This window comes from Oxyura jamaicensis, chromosome 1 (assembly GCF_011077185.1).
Source record: "Oxyura jamaicensis isolate SHBP4307 breed ruddy duck chromosome 1, BPBGC_Ojam_1.0, whole genome shotgun sequence".
Taxonomy (NCBI): domain Eukaryota; kingdom Metazoa; phylum Chordata; class Aves; order Anseriformes; family Anatidae; genus Oxyura; species Oxyura jamaicensis.
Window position 1 is genome coordinate 184,024,526 of NC_048893.1, and position 20,409 is coordinate 184,044,934.

General features: G+C 43.7%; 1 protein-coding gene across 4 annotated transcripts in view; it reads right to left on the bottom strand.

Annotated features, from left to right (window-relative positions):
- Positions 1–20,409, bottom strand: part of CDK8 (cyclin dependent kinase 8) — an 80,566-nt gene that overhangs the window by 38,851 nt on the left and 21,306 nt on the right. For 3 of the 4 annotated variants that reach the window (XM_035325998.1, XM_035325990.1, XM_035326006.1), the window contains 2 exons: positions 10,699–10,809; positions 7,747–7,887 (listed from right to left, as the gene is read on the bottom strand). In XM_035325998.1, the coding sequence (XP_035181889.1) occupies positions 7,747–7,887; positions 10,699–10,809 (252 nt within the window). Of the gene's footprint in view, positions 1–7,746; positions 7,888–10,698; positions 10,810–20,409 lie in introns of those variants that run through there. The other variant, XM_035326015.1, reaches the window with a different exon arrangement.

Here is a 20,409-nt window from a genome sequence, read left to right on the forward strand (position 1 = left end):
ACCACTGGTTAGGCCCAGGCCCCCTGTCGCTGTTTGGCTGAGGGGGCGGCCTGTTCACTGGTGGTGCCAGTGGTACCGCCTGTATGTGTCTGTGGGCCGTGCACCAGAGGTGCCCTGAGCACTGGTGTCAGTTGTGCTGCAGGTGTGATCCCTCGGCCCACAACACTTCTTGTTAGGTGCACTCCTGCTCGGTGCTTCCTTGGGCTGCATTGCTGTCCTCACACCGAGGAGGCCTGCCGCTCACCTCGCTGCTTCGGCTCTTCTTCCTGCCGCACAAGCCGGCTGTCAGAGTGCCCAGAAGCTCAGCGAGGGGTGGGCCAGCTGCAGGGGTCCTGTTTTATAGGGCCCAGAGCAAAGGCGGGGCAGTGGTGGCCGCTGTGACCTCAGCAAGCCTCTGTGATGGAGTGGCCCACGCGTGGCCAAAGGTGGCTGTGTTGGGAGAGGTCTGGAAGATGCCCTCAGGTGGGGGAAGGAGGAGAGCTGGGGGGGCTGAGGGCCCCTTTTTTCCTTTTCTGGGGCTGGCTCCCCCAGGCCATTTGGCTTGCCAGAGAGAAAGGCTGCCCCTCTGCCACTGGGACTGCCCTGCACCTCCCATCCTGTGCCCTGGGTTTATTTTTAACACTGTTTTTTAGATAATTTAATTCTATAACGGAAGAGAAGCAAGGTGCATCTTAAGACCTAACTCTCATGCATGCTTTGTGTTCTGAGTGAAGAATTTCTTCCTCACATCACATCCAATTTAAATCTCCCCTCCGTTTGTCCAAAGCCATTATTCCTTGTTCCATGGCTATACTCTGACAGAGTCCCTCTTCAGCTTTCTTTCAGGCCACTTTTACGGGTTAGGTTAGGTGGCAAACTGCAGGACCCTGCACGTTGCAGCTTTATATACCTTGTTCCACCTGACACTTCATAGCTCAGTCTCTAGCCTCTTATCAACGTAACACAGAAGCACAGACCCATTCAGGTTGGACAAGACCTCCAAGATCACCTGGTCCAACCATCCCCCTACCACCAATGTCACCCACTAAACCATGTCCCCAGGCACCACGTCCAACCTTTCCTTGAACACCCCCAGGGACGGTGACTCCACCACCTCCCTGGGCAACCCGTCCCAGTGCCTGACTGCTCTTTCTGAGAAGAAATGTCTCCTCATTTCCAACCTGAACCTCCCCTGGAGCAACGTGAGGCCATTCCCTCTAATCCCAACACCTCACCACAGCACCCTTCCCTCTCCTGGGACATTTATTCCTGGCAGGAGCCATAGGTCCAGCCCAGTCTGTGTAACTGTTTTTGCAGGTGGCAGCTGTGGGTCCCACACCAGGTGAAGGCGTCCCAGCCCCTCCAACAATGGGGAGCCCCTTGCACCAGCCACACCTCGCTTCTGGCGCTGCCAGCCTGCAGCTGGAGGGGGCCAGGAGCACACAGAGACCTCTGCTCATTTCTGGGGAGGTTGGAAATTGCCAGCATTACCTCAGGAAGCTCCCAAGTGCCGGCTTTGCTGCCCTGCTCTGCAAAGCAGTGGGTTTTGGATAAGCTTTGATGAAGCACCCAAATTCTCTTTTAATTTCAGCCTTTTCTCCCTTTTGGCTCCACACCACCCTGGCAAGACACGCAGCAGGTGGAATGGAAATAAAGCCTGAGTGTGCCTGGTGAAGAGAAACCTTACACCTTTACACGTGCTGAAATGATTTTTGCCCCGGTCTTGGGCCCCATTGTGAAACATCCATCCATGCCTGAAAATGCTCCCTAGAGAATATATGGTGACAGATTCATGTGTAACAGGAAAAACAAAATAAAAAATCCACCTAGGCTATCTATCACAGTTAAACAGGTTTTGTTTCTCTTGCAAGTACATCCTCTAGGGATGTTTCTTCTGGTTAGACTGATGCAGAAAGGGAAGGAGTTAATAAAAGTTTGCTTCATGTCCTGGTGCAAGGTGGGACTGTGCCATAACACCCAGAAAATCAAGGAGTGCCACAGCCTGGCCATCACAAGCCAGAGTGAAGGCTGGTGGTTACTGGATGTGGATTTGCCAGGCACAGGGGAGAAGCATTCAACCTTCAGGCCCACTCTGTGCCTACCAGGCTGATCCATCCCAGTGCTGAACACTTCGCTGGCTTGCAAGTAAAGCCTGTTCATCCAGAAGTACCCTAAAACCACACCGTCATCTCACAGGAAAGACCACAGCTTTCAGATGGTCTTTTTGACCTCTTTTAATCCTTGCTAGATATATGAGCATCTTTCTTGTGGCTCAGATAAGAATTAGGCTTACCCATAGGCCTACCCCCATAGGCCTACCGCTGACACACGACCTGCTGCTAGGTCAAAGACCTCAGCAGAGGAAGGAAGGAAGGAAGGGATGAATGCAGAGGGTTCCTGCCCACCGGCCAGCCCTTGTCTACACACGTGTGCCAGCAAAGCAAAGGCCAGTGCAAATGAAAGCACCACAAGCCACGTAGATGTGGTGCCACCTAACCCTGCGCACAGGCAAGGGGCAGGGCACGGGCCATGCTCAGGGACACCCCTGCAGACCTCGGAGACGTTTTCGGGAAAGAGGTGGGCTCCCAGCAGGCAGGCAGGTCGACAGCTCACCACCGTTCCCCTTCTTTGGAAAGGGAGAGGTGCAAGCACCCAAAAATCCTACCCATGCACCAAAACAGAACTGATCTGAGTCCGCTTTATACAGTGATCACCTTGCAATGCCCAACAAAAGAAGCAACCCTCGTTCCTGCACAAGCAGAAGGCAATCCTTCCAGATTAAATGCAGCAGCCATCTGTAATGACACACACAGTTCGTCACAGATGCAGGTAGCAGGGCACTTTGCTCACATCCTTACGAATATAATGCCTGCAGCAACACAACACAGCGACGTTTTTAGAGCAAACAGTTTTAGTTTCATCACCCTCTTATTTTGAATCTGTTTTTGAGCATTCTACTTCTTACTCGTTTTGCTTCAAAACAAGACAAAAAGTAGCTGGCAGATAATAGCACTGTTTTAGTGGCTTGAAAAATAATGAAGGAATTTCAAGCAGTTCCCCAGTCTTTCAGAGCATTGGTATTTTTAAAGATGAGATTGATCAAAGAGGCTGTGAACACTAATGGAGATTGATTGGCTCAGCACTGTAATGCCAGCACGGAGGCTGGTTCAGCTCAGATCCCAGCCTCTGCCTTTTGTCTGTGTACTCCAATGGCCAAAGCCTCTTGCTGATGCAAGACCCTTCTTATAAAGGTCCAGGGATGGGGAGTTTGTCTTGGGATCAGCTCATTGTTTCTGCCAAGGCTTTGCTGCAAGCAGGGCACAAGCAAATCCTCTCCCCTGAGCTGCTCTCACGTCTGAGCTATCGCAGCTCGAGACCGTGGTGTGCCTGCATTGCCAGGGGAGCCTGGACCAGAGGGCTTGAAAAGTCTACGGGGGAAGCCCAAGGATGGGCTGAAATGCAGGATGCTGAGAGTAGCCAACAGCCCCAGCTCAGCTGCAGGCAACGCTGTGGAATATTGACGCTCAGCCTTGATGGCTAAGGGGCTTTTCCACCTGCCAAGGAGGGCTCTATGGAAAAATGCTCTCCGGATCTTGAGTACCAGGTGAGTTGTGGATACCAGCTGAGTCCTTTTATTGTCAAATGTCATATTTATATGCTTTAACACTCAGTGTCCTGAGCACGGCCCCAGCAGAGGAGAGCACACAGCCCCTATAGCAAGCAGCACGTTGTGGGCAGTGGGCAGGTGCTGCCTGCCCCACCATCTCACCACACAGGCACTGTAGTGCCCACTAATTAAAGTAATGATGATATAGTCATAGCTGGCCACCTAATTAAGCCACGGCAGAGACCTCTTCAGCTCCTGCTCCTTCATTTTGCCTTCCTACCTTGTTATCACAACAGTAGCACTTTATAAACAAGCAAGGTAGACACAGATTAGCGTGCCTTTTCTTTGTGCCATCATTACCTTTCATTTTGGAGCCCCCTATTTATTTGTGCTCTGCTTTTTTAACTCCTGCTTTTTTTCTTCCCTGACTGGTTTAAGAGCACCAAGTGAGATCTAATGCACCTGAAACATTACCCTTAGCCCCACCACACTAATAACTTAAAGGAAGCAAGTAAACATTAGCAACTGTCGCACTTGGGAAATTCCCCTGTGCTGCAGGAAGAAGGCTGCTGGTCAGGGAACTTGGATTTTTTTCTGACTCCATCCACGCAGGATTCAAAGACAGGACTAAACACTATTAAGACAGCAAGCTCAATGCAGTAAATAATGAGGGAGCTGGAGAGGTCTGAGGCTCTGTTCTGGCTGCTTCCAGATGTAATTTTTGTTGAACTATGCGTCTCAGCATCACAGTGACACTGGCCCTGGGACATGAGGGAAACCCAGGCGGGTAGCACATGCTGGAAAAACCATCCAGGACTCAAGAAGGTTTGTATATTACTTTCAATCAGGAGGCCAAAATCAGCTCCTCTCCTCCTCCACAGGAAGCCCCACTGCTGGAGACCTACATTACCATGCCTCAGAGCTGCCAGCAAGCCCAGCCCCGGGCTGGGATGGGGACAGGAAAGCAGTGCCCTTGCGCTGTGCCTGGTGATGTCCTGAGCACAGGGGATGCTGTGCTCCAAAAGCTGTGCTCCTGCCAGCAGGGTTTGCTGGCAGAAGCTGCGTCAAAGCACTTTGCTGTCAGAGTTTTGCTGATACACCTATGCTGGCAAAGTGTGTTTCCTGATCTAGGGATGCTCTCTGGCCTCAGGCTTGTTTGTGAAGGAAGGAGAGGGGAAAGCCCGACAGATAAAAGCTTCCCACGGAGCAGCAGGAGGGAGAAGGCAACCCATTACCTTCTCTGCTCCTTTGTTTGCCTTTATCGTCTCCAGCTCTCTGTGTACTACACTGCACAAGCTTCCCCCAGCGTGCAGGGGAGCTCATCACGTACCTAACACGCTCTGTGTGATCAAGCACTTGCAGAACCAGGGCCCGGGTAAAGTGATGGAGGGAAACTGGAGAAGAAAAGGAGGCCCCTGCTGAAGACTCACCCCTGGGCTGATGGCTCCACTGCTTCTCATGCTTTGGCCCAAGCAGAGCTGCAGCACTGGCATCCCTTCAGGTCACCTCAGCACATCCCTGCAGAGCACCACACGCTGCTGGGATTGTTAAGTTTCACTACCTGTTCCGTTGATGCTGGCAAGAAGAGTTTCTCTATGCTTTCTTTTATTCCTGGTTACAAAAATCAGAAAGATCTTAACCTTCAAGGCTTTGCCTACCGTACTGCTAGCTTCATTAAGGCATCTTAAACACTAAGAAATAGCACTGAGTGGAGGCCAATTACTTCTCCAAGAAAAGAGCTTTCTTAACCTTTAAAAAATTCCTTACCCTATGAGACAGACGTATCAAAGAACTGATTTTTCTGCCGAAGTACTATACTCTTTAGCTGCCTTTCACCCCCAGACAACATCACCCACATAGCTAGCATGTGAAAACAAAGTAAGCATGTTAACTCTATGTCAGTGTGTGTGTTCACATAAAAATACACCATGTCAATAACAATCTAGCCAGTCACCCAGTCCAGAGTTGAAATTGGTGACAACGCAGAAGAATATCAATATTCCTGAAAGCTAGTACAGGTATCGTGGAACAGAAACCTGTATCTCAAAACGAGCATTAACTTGGGTTGCTTTGCATTGGAATCTATATACATTGTAGGGAAGTCTCAGCTTGCAAGCTCAACCATGCACCAAGATGCCCATCTTGCTAAGACAAAATACTAAGAACTTACTCAACCATTCCCAGGGACCCTGAAAAAATGAAGCAAGTACCTGACATACAATTCTGTCTCTTCTGCTGCACTGAATACGTGCCTTCTAAGTTCAGCAACTTTTCCACTAGTCAAATAGCTCAAACTGAATGTTTTTGAACTGACAATCCCCCCAGTCTCCTTGAGTAAGGCAGCACATGCAGCCCCTGCACAGCTTTGATATGCTTTCTCACCAACGTGGCTTGACAAGCTTCCAGTGGGATGACCTCTCAGTCTCTGCCTCAAGCTTTTGCTTTCTCCTCGGATTATCAGAAGATAGCCAATTGTGATGGTGGTTTTTTGCTGGTAAAAAAAAAGCTGCTTGCTGGACTGAGACCACCAACTCATTTCACATAGGTCAGAAAATGAGATGGTAATTGTTTTTGGCTGTCGCCAACAAACTATTTCAGCTACAGACCTAGATGTGAAAGGCTCTGTAATAAATTACCAATCTCCTGAGCCATCCAGTTAACATGCATTCATTTTTTCACTCAATTATAACTCATACTTTAAATGCTTAAGCTCATAAATTTTCTGAAGCTGTAGGAAGTAAAATACCAGAAAATTCAGATTCTTGATGACAGGTCATTTGTTTTCTGTATGCCTCAAAGATATACTGAAGAGTATGGTTGCAGGCATGTAATTAGAGTAAGACATCACATTCTGGTTTAAAACCAAATGTCTAAGCAGTAACATACCATGTATTTCTATTTTACATTTTGCTCCACTATTTCTCAAGTCATGACAAAGCCACCACAAGCTTTTTGATTTTTTCTTAGCGCTGAGTCTTTTGTTCGATTTCTAAAACCAGGAGCAAGTTAGAAGCAATATCCATACAATTGTTGCAGTAAAACAAAGCTTCCTTTTATTCCAGTTCTGAAAGTGTTGTTATTTTTCAAAGACAAATGTTTTACCATCAGTTTAAACAGAGACTGGCACTCTGTAAAAGCATTTATTAGGCATGAAAATAGAAGACAAATAACTAGTCATTGACTACATTTCAAGGAACACTATTAAAGATACTTGAAAGAAGAAGTGATTCTTAAAGAGCAGTAAGGAAGACAGATTTGTTACACCAAGCATTGAATAGCACTGGTAATACTGACTTAGAGGAATGACAGGTCAGACTAATGATACTCTCATGTACTAATGAAATTTCATTAATTAGAAGTATTGTGTATAGTAACATACTAGATTGAAAAAATGCTATCAGAGTAAGAGCTATGAACAACTGGGTCAAGACAACTACCTGAATTTAAGATGACAGAACATTGTCATATGCAAAAAAAAAAAGCTGGGGGCACATTTCAGAGGCAAATATCTAAGAACTGGTTAGATTTCCCAATTTTAAACATTCAACGGAATTTGTTGGTTAAGAAGGAGTAGCTCAAGTTCAAATTTTTTGCCTGCACTGTAGTTAGGATAAACATGAGTTTATTTGCAGAAGCCTTCAAAAGTTGTCATGGCTGTATTTCTGCTAGATTATAAATATTATGAGAACACAGTGGCCTTCAAAAGTTAACTTCTTAAGTAAATCTGATAGTTTTAGGCATTATTCTTTCAGTTTTTATTTCAGCAGCTCTTGCAGCCAATCATCCTCTCTCACACCTACACACATGCAGTATTTATTTCTCAGGCCTGCAGTTATACTACCGGAGGCATATTCTGTACTTCAACATGCCTGATATTTAAATGAACACATTCAAAAATAGTTTCAGAAAAATCAAAAAAGTAAACCAGCCATCTGATACACTTCACTTCCATTAAGCATATTCAGCCATAGCAGGCTTTTAAAACTTGCTCTCCTAGACAGGGCAGGTTCACCACTGTAAAAACAGTGTTTTTATTTTTAAAACAACAGTCACTTGCCCTTAGCACACAGGTTTGGGTTTCCCAGAGGTTTTAAAAAAAAATAATAATAATCCCTGCCCTCAGTCATCCCAGTGCTAAAACCCACTGCAGATCAACTTACCAAATCCCTGTGCAACACCCAGTTAGCATGCAGGTAGTGAATACCATCTAGGATCTGATATAACAGTGACTTCACCATTCCCCGAGGTAACTGAACTGGTTTCTTGTTTGCTTTAGAAGCCCTGTGAAACTTGATTATATGCTGTAAAGGGGAAAAAGAAATCAAAATAAAGAAAATGTTTGCCTTTTTTTAAAAAAAAAAAACTACAGCATTACACAAAAATGTTGCCAGCAATTCCTTAAGTACGTCTTAGCTTTTGCAAACTTTCATCATTCATTTTCCCAATTAGAAACATGTATATTACTAGAAAATTAATACTATGAGGTAAAATGAACACTATCCCAAGGGAGTCTCTCAAAAATTAACTTGTCGAAGCAAATTGCCTTGCAGATCGCTGATCTCTAAGGGTTTAGAGGTTCCGGGGGATATATTCACTTGAGGCTGATGTCTTGTGTATCACAGCACAGACTTAAAAGTAAATTACCCAACTCCTCTATCATTTTGCTTTTAGGTTTTCTCCTACTGCCATGACACTGTAACATTGAAGCTCTAATGCCAGAAGAATTTGTGGAAACTATGTTAGGAGTTTAAATTAAGCAATGAATGAATCCAGGTTTCCATTTACCATACCCTTAAGCATCACACCAAAGAGAAGCTGTTGACAGAGCAAAGCTACGAGCCTGTCCATCTTAACATCAGCCTCCAAGCCACAAAAAAAAACAAACAAGAAAAAACAATTTTGACTGTCTACACAAGCAATATTGTCTAGTAGTAGCAAGGAAGGGTCCAAGAAAATGTTTTCCTCTAACACTCAAATCCCAGGTGCCACTAACACTTATGCCACAGCAAAAGGTGTGTCAGTCACCATTTCCATGTTTCTGTCTGAGAGAGAGAAAACTTCTAGAAGAAACTTTTGGACACATTCACACTCTTGTGATGGTTTACACTTGTGTGATGATTTAAACAGCCCTTTCTACCTCATCCAAAGGAAACCTGGCACTGAAATCCTATCACATCGTCATCCTACTGAGGAAGGTCCTCTCCATTTCCTACACTCCTAGGAAGCTTCATGTTCCAGCTGCCAGTTCGGTACCTGACTACTCAGCCTCCTTGGAAGCTGCCATCCCACAGGCAGTTCTCAGCCTAAGCCACAAGCCTCATCTCTTCTCACCTCCCACTTCCACCGACTCCAAAGCCCGTGTCATTCCTCACATAGTGCCCACAAAGATGTGAATCTCCAGCAGGAGGAACAAGGAAAGCCGCACAGACGGAAACATAGATGGCTCTGCCAGACCTTTTTATTCCTGTTCTAAGACACTGGGCCCTGTCCCCAGCCTTGCTAGGGGGCTGCTGCAGGAGTGGTGCTCAGCACTGGAGAACTGAGCCCACAGCCAGCTCTCCCAGGCACTGACACGGCACAACCATGCTGCCTACATCACCCTCAGCCAGGTACAGAGAACAACCAGGAACAGGTACAGCTGAGCAGCTCCCACATCTATACACAAGTGTGCATGCAACAAAGATGAGAAGTGGGGGCTGTTCCTAAGTTACTGATATATAAGCCAGGGTTTCATTAACGGGAGTGCTTCTACAGCAATTCCGGCCAAGTATGAAGCAATGCAGAAATTTAAAAATGCCAACAATGACAGGTCACTACTAGACACCCTAACACACAGAGCCTTGCAGCATATTTTGGAATTAAAAAATAATACATGTGATCCTACGCTTCTCTAGCTTAACATGTAAATATGGGAGGGAGCAGTGAAAAGAGTAACGTGCTTGGATTTTCTGCACTTGAAAAACCAAACCAATTCCTCAGAATTTTATACATTTTCTCAATCAACCTTTAGAAAGAGTCAACATTTTAGCTGCATGGTAGTTTTTTGTTCCATTTTTATTTTGGGACTAAAATCTCAATAAAACTAATAAGAATATCCAAGACATTCAACTCAAATCAAATACCTGAATTCATCCCAACTTCACATAATAGAATTCTCAAAAGAAACCAGTTTTAATTTGATTCATACCCCTTAGCTGTCTTTCCAGCCTCCATGCAGAGGAGAAACCAACTCATGATTTGTAATGCGTGAGTCTCACACAAACACATACCTCAAGAACTCCATTTCATTTCAAATTGCCTCTGTTTTACCCTTTAATCTGAATCATCTTAACATCTTTCAAAGTTAATATTCTACTTTTTGTTCCACTGAAAGTAATGCTCAGAATGCCCATCAAATCTAATTCTGATGAACACAAACACCTTTCTTTTCCAGGGAAGTAGAGGTTACATGGGATTTTGCATTCTTTACAATTCTGCTTTAATTTTTTAAGCATTTTAAATGGATGTTGAGGTTACAAATACGAAGTTAACAGAGGAAGAGGGTACATATCTTAAAACAAATTTACTCTGCCTCCAACATGTTTATAGCGTAAAGCTGTATCTTGTAATTAGGAATGAACAGCCTTCCTCACAAATACATGAAATTTCAGAAAATGAGTTTAATAACAAGTTCTTTCCACTGGAACACATGAATGAAATCTCAATTATATTCAGTGGCATTACACTCACTTCATTTATTCACTGATGACATGCAGTGTAAGCAAAGTTCCAGACTACCCTATTCAGCCAATATGTCTGCAATCTTTCAAAGGCAATCCACCTGCATAACCAATTACATTTTCCCCACACGCTTTATTTTAGCTGTAGTGAAGGGTTATATCCGCATTTAACTAGATTTTTAGCTACCGAGTGCTGAATGCAGATTTTATCTTCTGTAAGAGGTCACAGGTTAACTGTGTTGTGTGCTTGCCTAACAGTTTCCATTGCTTTTTCTTCAGTACTGAAAGAGTTTCCAAAAAACATTCTGGGTGAAAAACTATATTGTCTTTCCTGACCTTGTCTCTTTTCTGTAAATAAAACTATGCCTGTTATCAACAAATAATTCACCTTACCCAGAGGTCATGCTCAGCATAGTCAAAGAGAAGCCACACCTTCCTGTCAGCATGAGAAAGAAACACTTTTTGCAGAGAAATGACATTTGGATGCTTGAGCTCCCGCAGCAACTGCAAAATAAAGAAAGTCCACAATTATTTCCACACATCCAGAGCTGTGGAAGAGCTGTCAGATGAAAACTTTAATAGTATTTGCTACATATTATACAATACAAATATGGTAAGTTGAAATTAGCAAGACACAAAAGACAGCATTTATTTATTTAATGACAGGCCCAGTCACTAGCTTAAAACCAAAGCTGAAAGCAAGTTGTAACTCCCTTAGGGCATTCACTCCCCATTTATTTCCTAAAAGTTTAAGGCTCAATAAACCTCGCTATTATGCAGGATTGAGACAACTTCATAAACAGCCAGCTGTGGCATCTGCCCTTTCCTACAGGCTCTAATCTCTGATCAAGCCATTTTGGTGCATCAATTTTCTCCTGGCTCCCAATTATCTTGGAAAACCTGCATTTTGGATGCAGTCATTCAAGGCTCAATTGGATGACTCATGTAGAACGTGTCAATGCAGTCAGCTAAATGAAGATGCGCTTCTTAAGGCAGAGCCAGCTGCTCTAAAAGGTCAACGCCACCAAGCGAAGAAGGTCCAACCCCCTCCCACAACGTACACCAGTTCTGGCATTTCCAGAATCCATCGGTGAAACAGCTCGGTGCTTCAGGAGAAAACTAATCCAGACACACAAAGGCGATAATTTGCTGCTGAGTTCCTGCACTGCAATGACTCACAGCACTACCAGCAGACCCGGCAGCAGCAGAGGGACACAACACAGCTCCGAGCAAGAACTTTTGGCAGCAGTGAGCCATTGAATCAGCTCAGCAGCTTTAGAAACTGTAGATTTAATCATCACCGAAAGGAAAACATAACAGGCATAGCACAAGAACTGAACGCAGACTGAATGAGTACTTGAGCTCTCCTCTTCATCTTACAACTTCACTGTACTGACACGGCTGCTAAAAAAGAAAAAAACTTCAGAAGTATCTCAAACTATTCTCAGTCGTGGATACCCACAACTACAAGAACTGTTTGCCAGCTCAGGGATGACAAATGGGACAGTTAAGTGTGCTACAAGTTGCAGTGTTTTTAACAAAAGCAATGGCTAGCTTTTTTTAAAAGCCAAGGGCAATTCAAACTAGTATTTGAATAGAAAATAGAAAAATTGTATGTTGAGATTGAATCTAAGATATAAAATTATCCCGTTGCATAGAGGGAACAGGATAATGAGTTCCTCTCCACTGCTACCTTAGTCACACATGCTAACATTTTGGCTGCTACTGAGATAGTAAAAATATGTATGTTTGCATATGCTTGTGTCCTCCTCTTCCATTTCATCTGAGGCAGATTCCCACTCCTACACGCTGACCAGAGAGGCTTCAGCGTGGTATTTCTTGAGCAAGTAAGAGTACTGAGCTCCACACAGATTTATCTCAAGTATGAGGCAAAACAAAGACAGAAAACTGAGGAGACGAGGAAACATCAGAGATCAGTACAGAAGGCAACAGTTTCAGCATGTTTAACTTAGTATCTTCAGATTTTTTTTAATTATATAGAGGAATTTCAAGGCATGATCTGAAAGAAGAAGTGTAGAATTCTGTAAATACCTGTAATTCTTGCCAAGGATGAGAATGAAAAAAATAGAAATGCTATTTACAGTGTTTTGTTAACTGCAGGTGGGGGACATTGTGGGGTTCACCCCGGCTAGCAGCTAAGCCCCAGAAGAATGGGGGAGAAATGAGGAAGAGTACAAGTGAGAAAACTTTTGCATTAAAAATAAAGACAGTTTTAATAAGTGAAGAAATGATGAAAAAAGTAAAGCAAAAGCAATCACTCACCACCTCCCATAAGCAGACTCATGCACAGTCTCCCAGCAATGGCTACCTCCCTCAAATCCCTTGTCCCTCAGTTTTTTCTGCTGAACAGGATGTTACAAGGCATAAAATATCCCTGTGGTCAGCCAGGCTCAGCTGCCCCCACTGTGTCCCCTCCCAGCCTCTTGCCCACCCTCAGCCTACTCATTGATGGGGCAAAGAAAAAAAAGCAAGCCTTGATGCTATGCAAGTGCTGCTCAGCAGCAGGCAACACCCTGGTGTGTTATCAACACTATTTTAGTCACAAATCCAAAGCATACCACCACACATGCTGCTAGGAAGAATTTAACTCCATCTCAGCCAAACTTCGTGCAGCACAGACCAAAGGTAGAAGCCAGCCTCTTAGTAGGGGATGATGGTATAAAATCATCGAATCATTGAGGTTAGAAAAGACCTCTAAGATCATCAAGTCCACTCCTTAGAGCCAAAAGGACTTCTTGTTGCTTCAGTATAAATTCACAGTGCTAGCTCAAATCTACATCAAACATCGTGACAGTGCAGCAACTGTGTGTCCCAAACCAACATTTCAGCATATTTTCTGTGCTCTGATGCCACACCTGTACCAGCACTCCAATTCCTTTATACCCAGATACAGACTGCTTGTCAATAAGAGGAAGACACTAGTCCTGGCTCCAGGAAATAAGTGTAACCCTCCCCCCGATCACCCTTTTCTGTCCCATTTCAAGTCCACCCTACTCCTTGTTCCCTGTGTAGCAGGTATTTCCCACTTTAAAAAGCGTATTTATTCACAAATGAAACGTGATATGATGGTTCCTTTTGCAGGTCAGTGTTAAGAGTTCTGGCCTTTGTTACTGCCACTGATATCAGCTGCTATGATTCACGCATCCACGTCCTCAGTTTATCATCTCTGCTTTTTTTTTTTTACCTTTGTCTTTTATGCCAAATAGCTGTAAGCTGCATATTCTTACAGTCTACTTTAAAAACTGATGTGTTTGGTCAAAGCTAGATGGCCACATGCACCCCAGTGAAGAGGATGGCTAATACACATCAGCAAAACCACCAGAATAAGGAAATGATTGCTGCAATGATGACAGATGATCCCTGAGTCACTGTCTTGGAAAGGCTGAAACGCTCCGGGACAGAGACAACGCAGAGCAGTAAGCACAAATGCTGTCCACAGGACAGAAAGAGCTCATGCACATAACATCATGTGGGCCATAAACCACACTTCCAGCAGCCTCACCCTCCAAAACCAGGCCTCTCCAGCTTACACGCCATGTGCCTTTCCTACCTGATGACTTTCCTCGTGCCCAGCAGCTGATGGAGCTCACTGAAGAAAAAGCAGACTGCAAGAAACAGCACGCCACCAGTAAGGTGTCTGCTAATGACAAAGGCCACTTCTTGGCCTAGCGACTCTGCTACCTTCTTCTCTACCCTAGGTCAGTTCTACAGAACACAAGGAGAAGGAGAAATTGTCCACTTGGCCCTCAGTAAGTGACTGTACTTTTAACCTGCATTTCACATGATGATTCAAGATCATTTCCACAGCGACAAAGGTTTCCCTTAAATTAGGCAGGAAGACCTACTTCACCTTCAAGAAATACAGATACGCAACTGATGATGATGCTGATACCTCTGGTTTGACCTGAGCATCAAAACCCCACGTTGTTCCCACCTAGGTTTTCCCTCGTTTTCATAAATATTGCTCAAGACACTGCAAAGGAACCAGCATCCCTACAAGCCCAAGACTTGGGCCTGCACTACGATTCCTCTCTCTCCCTTCTCAGATGCAGAAACACTCATTCCACAATCATGGGGCAGCTGAGGGATGATAACTGGAAGCATCCTGAAAACACATGAAATGGTTGAATTGCTTCATGGACAAGGGCAAACACAGGTAAGACAGGACATCATTAAATAATCAATGGCTGCATTAACACAACCTGGCAAGCTACCACGCTATTACTGCAAACCTGTTCTTGCTCAGGGACACTACAGTAATTACCTTCATATCAAATACGAGCTGAACTCAGCACACGCCTCCGTGAACGTGGAGATCTCCTTCCACTGGTGACATTCACACCTTTGCAGCACAACTCTCCATCACTACAGACACCTCTCATGAGCCAAGAGACTATTTTGAGTGAGTGCATTCTTTCCAGAAGTAAGAATTGCTAGCTTTACTGCAGATGCCATTCCACCTCCACTCGTGATGCTTGCTACTATATGTGGTAAATTGCTCAGTGTTGCAATACTGCCATGTCTACTTGAATAAACAAGTACGGGTTCTCTCAAGGCCCTTCTCAGGACTTGAGGTATGTTAGACAAGGCCACTCCTTGAACTTGCTGCCTTCCTATAACAGCTACACAACACTTTTCCCCTGAAGCAGAGGGCAATGAGAAAGCTGGCTACACATAAAGCAGCATGCAATATCAATCAAAACACTCAGTTAAGCAAAAATCACTATCGTATCATCTTGCCAGTTTGATGGCATAAATTGAAAATCCAATCATCTCACGCCTCCAAAAGGCTCAGTTCCACTAACTGACCAAGCAAATTGTACATTTGTAGTCACACCATGACTTAAGATGGAAACAGACTGGAAGAAAAAGCAGACAGATTCATTGAGAAGGACAGGCAATTTTCAGACCAGGACAACACTAAGATTTTGTCATTCTGCAAGAGAGAAAAAACAGCGGAACAACTGCTAGGATAGATGAGTACAAGCTTACTAAGACATCACCTAAAATACTACACACAACTCCAGCCAATTCAGGGAAGACGAATTCCATATACAACAGGGCAAAGAAATCCCAAGCCTACAGGTTCTGTTCTCTTGGCTACAGCAGGACAGGAGACAAACAACCAAAATCTTTATAGCCTGCAAAAAACAAAGCCAGAGAAAGAAACACACTCTCAAAAAAAAAAAAAAGAGCAGCTATTCTAACTGACAAAATTATCATAAGTACAAATGAGTCTGAAGTCATTAATAATTTTGGTTTAAGGTTTAATAATATTTACAGACTAGAGTGAGACCTTCTCCATTCAGAGATTTTTTTTCCTTACAAGCCTAACTTGTACTTTGCTAAATATCTGAAGGTGCACTTGGCTTGTCTGCAGGAGTAGAATACGACAACTACAGAAGTATTATCTAATTCCATATTCCTGAAGTAAATCTTTTTAAAAGTTTACATTATTACTCCTAGCTTCTTATCAGAAATGTACCTTTACTCAAGTACTTTAAACTTTCAATTTTAACTCTAAAAAACAAATTTATTACACAAGTTCTTAAATCCCATGTTGGCTTAGCTGCTATCCATTAGATCCCAGATCTTATCCTCAATGTAAATGCAATTTCATTTTATATTCTCGTGAGATATTCCACAGTACTAAAAAAGAACAAAAAAATCTGCTGCAAAAACAGGCTGTTTTCCTTTCACACTTGTTCAAATGAAAGCTTACTAAGGCAATGTAACAGAAAAAGTCATAATGCTGCACACTCTGAATTTATTATGAAGCTGACAATACATTTTTCAACCTCCAGTTCTTCAGACTTACAACTGTGAAATTGTTGATTTATTTCATCCTTTTGTTTTTCATTTTTCAAGTCTTAAAAAGAAGCCTGACCACACAAAATGTCAAGAGAAAAAATGCACAACTCTGATTTAACTTCTGTGGTTTCCACAAGAAATGAGTCTTACATGATCACACAGACGTCAGTATTTATTAGAATCTCAATCAAGTTCAAGCATATTCCAGCTATTAGAAGTTACTGAGATGTTACTGAAGGTACTCTGAAAGTAGTGGATGAAGAATCGTGGTGACACCAGCACTGTCAAGCTCAGCAGATTTTGCTGTTCACAGAAACTGTTACGATTCCTAAGGATTACAGTTTCTCTCATTTATTCAATATTTTTATCCCACTCTAACAGATCTAAACCTACTACTACCACCCTCCCTTTACACAAAACATTTCAAGAATGCTGTTTGTATGCATACCATACTGCTATTAAAACATTTGAGAGTGATGAGTCTGGTCAAATGGGGTCACATTAAACATCTGTATTCCTCAGTACCTCCCTGCTTCTCACCACATGGAAGGCTTGCCAAGAAAACCAGCACTTCTCTTCTACTATGAAGACTGTACTCACCTAAGTAATTTCTGTATTTTGTCTTGCAGGAGAGTGCTTCTGCTGCTAATGGGGAAGGAACAGGACAGCCACCCATATATAACGTGAGGAATCTGCACCCACAAATGGTTCCTCATTGCATATCACAAAACCACAGCTAAGGCCAGCTCACTGCAGCATGGGTCCCTGCTCCGAACAGGATGTATTCAGAGCAGGCCTTGGCCACACGCTGTCAGCACTCAGACAAAAACTGTGAGGTGCAGCATCTCTTCCACCCTCTGGGACAATTGCTTGGTCCCTTCCCAGGGGAAGATGATTAGGAGGGTGAGTCCTGGAGTCATTAGGTTTCAACTTCTGCCTTGTAGGGTCTCTCCAATGGCTGTGTGTTGCTTCACAGTCCTTGGCCTAGCTCAGACTGACTCTGGAAAAAGCCCTCAAGCCCTTCTTCCATTCCCACACTGGCAGAGGGGAAAGAGGCCCGAGGTATGCAGTACCACGTTCCTTGTCGCCCAGGAGGCCTGTTGTGTGAGGAGGACCAACCCAATCAGCAGCCTCCACTGAGGTCAACTCTGTGAAGGCCACTAACTAAATGGCACCTGGGCTCTCTTCTCACCCACCTGGGGCACAGGACTGCTGCTTTATCTGTCTGTTTTACCTCTCTGCCACTTTCCAACACAGGAGCTGGACAGGGTGACCGAGCAGCTGTGGACATGAGCAGGATGGCTGCCGTTTTTCAAAGGCAGCAGCAGGGCTGTGCTGGGCCCTGAGCCTCCTGCCTTGGGGAAAGAAATCAACTTTCCTTTTGTCAACACTACCACGTGAGTAACAGGTTGCAAGCTCCCATTCTGCCCAAACCACCCCTGCACGTTCCTACTGCTTCCCGTGAGTCACTCAGAGCCACAACACAACTGAAGGATGGTTCAATTTGGCTTGCTCACACAACAGGAAACTAACAAAACTTAATTTTCCACTGGGTCCAGATGAATGAACTTATCCTGCAGCCATATTACTAATAGATCCAACACTACGAGTATCAACTTTTGTGGTAACAGCCTGCATTTGTTTTAACCTGAAATCACCAAATCCCAAACCACCAAATGCCTCCAAGGCACACCTAATGAACGGAAACAAAGAAGCCAGGTAGTTATTGTTCTGTAATTTTCTATCTCAGATCCATCAGGCTCGAGGCTGTTCTAACTTGTAAAAGCTGGCTGCGGTGCTTTGAGGTCAACAAGCAGACAGGAGAGAGCACAGCACCCTCCATCCCAGCTCTGCTTTGTCCCATTCAGCACTCCCATCACTGAAAACGTCTGCCACTACACAAATTTTCTCTTCAGAGCCAAGTCATAAACCAGTATTATCATAGAAAAATACTATGTGGTGTTTTCACATGCTAACAACCTTCTCAGGAGGATTTCCATCAACCAAACCATGAAGTAAAAAAATCAAAACTACAAGTCCTGCAAAAAGATGAAAAAATTCACACCTCACAAACAAAGAAAGCGTAGGCAACTGAAATATTTGCAGACCTACTAAAACGAAATTAGAAATGCTAACCAACAAGAAATAAATAGTAAATATCAAAGCTCTGCAACACACTTCACTGATAACAAGTCTTTTGTTTGGACAGTGCATAATATCCTGTGAATATCCTAAGTGATCCTTTATTCCAATGGGTCACATACCTCCATAAGAGAAGTGTTAGAAAGTAGTTTGACTTGTGGATGAAAGGCTCAACATGAACCAGCAGCGTGTGCCTGGCACCCAGAAGGTCAACTGCATCAACAGAGCTGTGATCAGCAGGGGAGGGAGGGGATTGTGCCCCTCTGCTCTGCCCTTGTGAGGCCCCACCTCGAGTGCTGTGTCCAGGGCTAGGGCCCCCAGCACCACCACAAGGATGTGGGGCTGTTAGAGCAGGTCCAAAGGAGGGCCACAATGATGATCAGAGGGCTGGAGCAACTCTCCTATGAGGAAAGGCTGAGAGAGCTGGGGCTGTTCAGCCTAGAGAAGAGAAGGCTGAGGAGACCCAGTTGCAATTCTTAATTCTTAATTCTTTGAATTCTTAAAGGGGACTTAGATGGAGAAGGGTCCTTTACTCAGGTAGATACTGATAGGACAAGGAGGGATGGTCTTAAACTAGACGAGGATAGACTTAGACTAGACATTAGGAAGAAATTCTTTCCTAGGAGGGTGATGAGGCACTGGCATAGGTTGCCCAGAGAAGATGGATGTCCCATCCCTGGAGGTGCTCAAGGCAAGGTTGGATGGGGCTTTGGGCAACCTGGTCTGGTGGGAGGTGTCCCTGCCTATGGCAGGGGAGTTGGAGTTAGATTACCTAATAGTCTCTTCCAACCCAAGCCGTTCTATGATTACTTTAAAACCTAAGTCTCCTGCATATGATTTTTTTCAAACCAAAATAATAAGCTTGAAACTACATGAAGCCTGGTTAACTACTCCAGTTTGCTACAGCCTCAAAAAATTCTCCTACTTTGTCAATTGTGACATCACATTTGCCATATTATTCCAGGTAGATAGGTTTTAAGAACATTCTTCTTCATGATTACACCACAGATCTAAGAACTGAGGGATTGAGCTTTTGTGCTACACATTTTTATATGCATCTTCTCACCGTTCTAAACCTCTACTCTCCCATCTAATACAAACTTAAGTCTTGGTATGGTGAGCATGTAGTTTTTAGTGCCTGCTTAATCCTTGAAAGTGAGGGCACATATCATAGAAAAGGTGTCAGGAAGCCCAGGCAGCCTGCACTTCTATAGAGAACAAGAACAGACATTCAGCTAAAAGTCTCTGGGTAAGGCAGGCTTCACAAATGTTTCATATGGTGGATGAATGGGGGAAGATAAGGAAGGCTATCAAACTACTACTACCTTGATATTAAAGATACTTAATCAATTAGTATAATCAAAACAAAAATCTAACAGTTTATGTAAAAGCATTAAAAAAACCTCTTATTTAAACAGAATAAGAAGTGAGCTAGGTTCACGAGCATAAGGTCTAAATTCTCAGGCTGCAGCAAGTACTAAAATGCAAGAGCTTTATATACCTTCAGAGGTTAAGCTCATCCCATAACCAGGTCACCCATTTCACCTCATGTCACTGCCCTGGTTCACAGCTCTTTTCACTTACGTAGCTCGATTATTTTGTTTTTCTGAAAATTTGACGCTGTCACTTACCAGCCTCAGAAAAGTTGGTCAGGGGCATTTTTAAATATATAGGTTACTCAACATTCCTGAACTGAGGATAGTCATCATAAAACAAGACAAAATTGATTGTATAGCTGTAAAAACAAGAGTTTCACTTTGATTTTTATCAAACTGCTTTCTTGCCAGAAAATCTGACTAAAATACAAGAACTTCAGCTCTTCTGAGAAACTGAAAGCAATACATCTCTCACACAATGCAAGTCATCTTACCTCTCCTCAATACCACCACACTTGGGGAAAAAAAAAAAAAAGCACTTATCAGGATGGTCTAGACCGCACTGTTACAAAGTCTGGTATTCAGTCCTGAATTTTAAGTATTACCACAAATAAATTTATTAATTTTTTTAATTATATGTACAGATTACATTTTAGGGTACAACACTGCTGATTAACTCAGTAGCATTTTCATATATACACTACTCATACCATCAGTAAAAACAATGTAAGTTTTACTCTTAAAGTGGCTTATC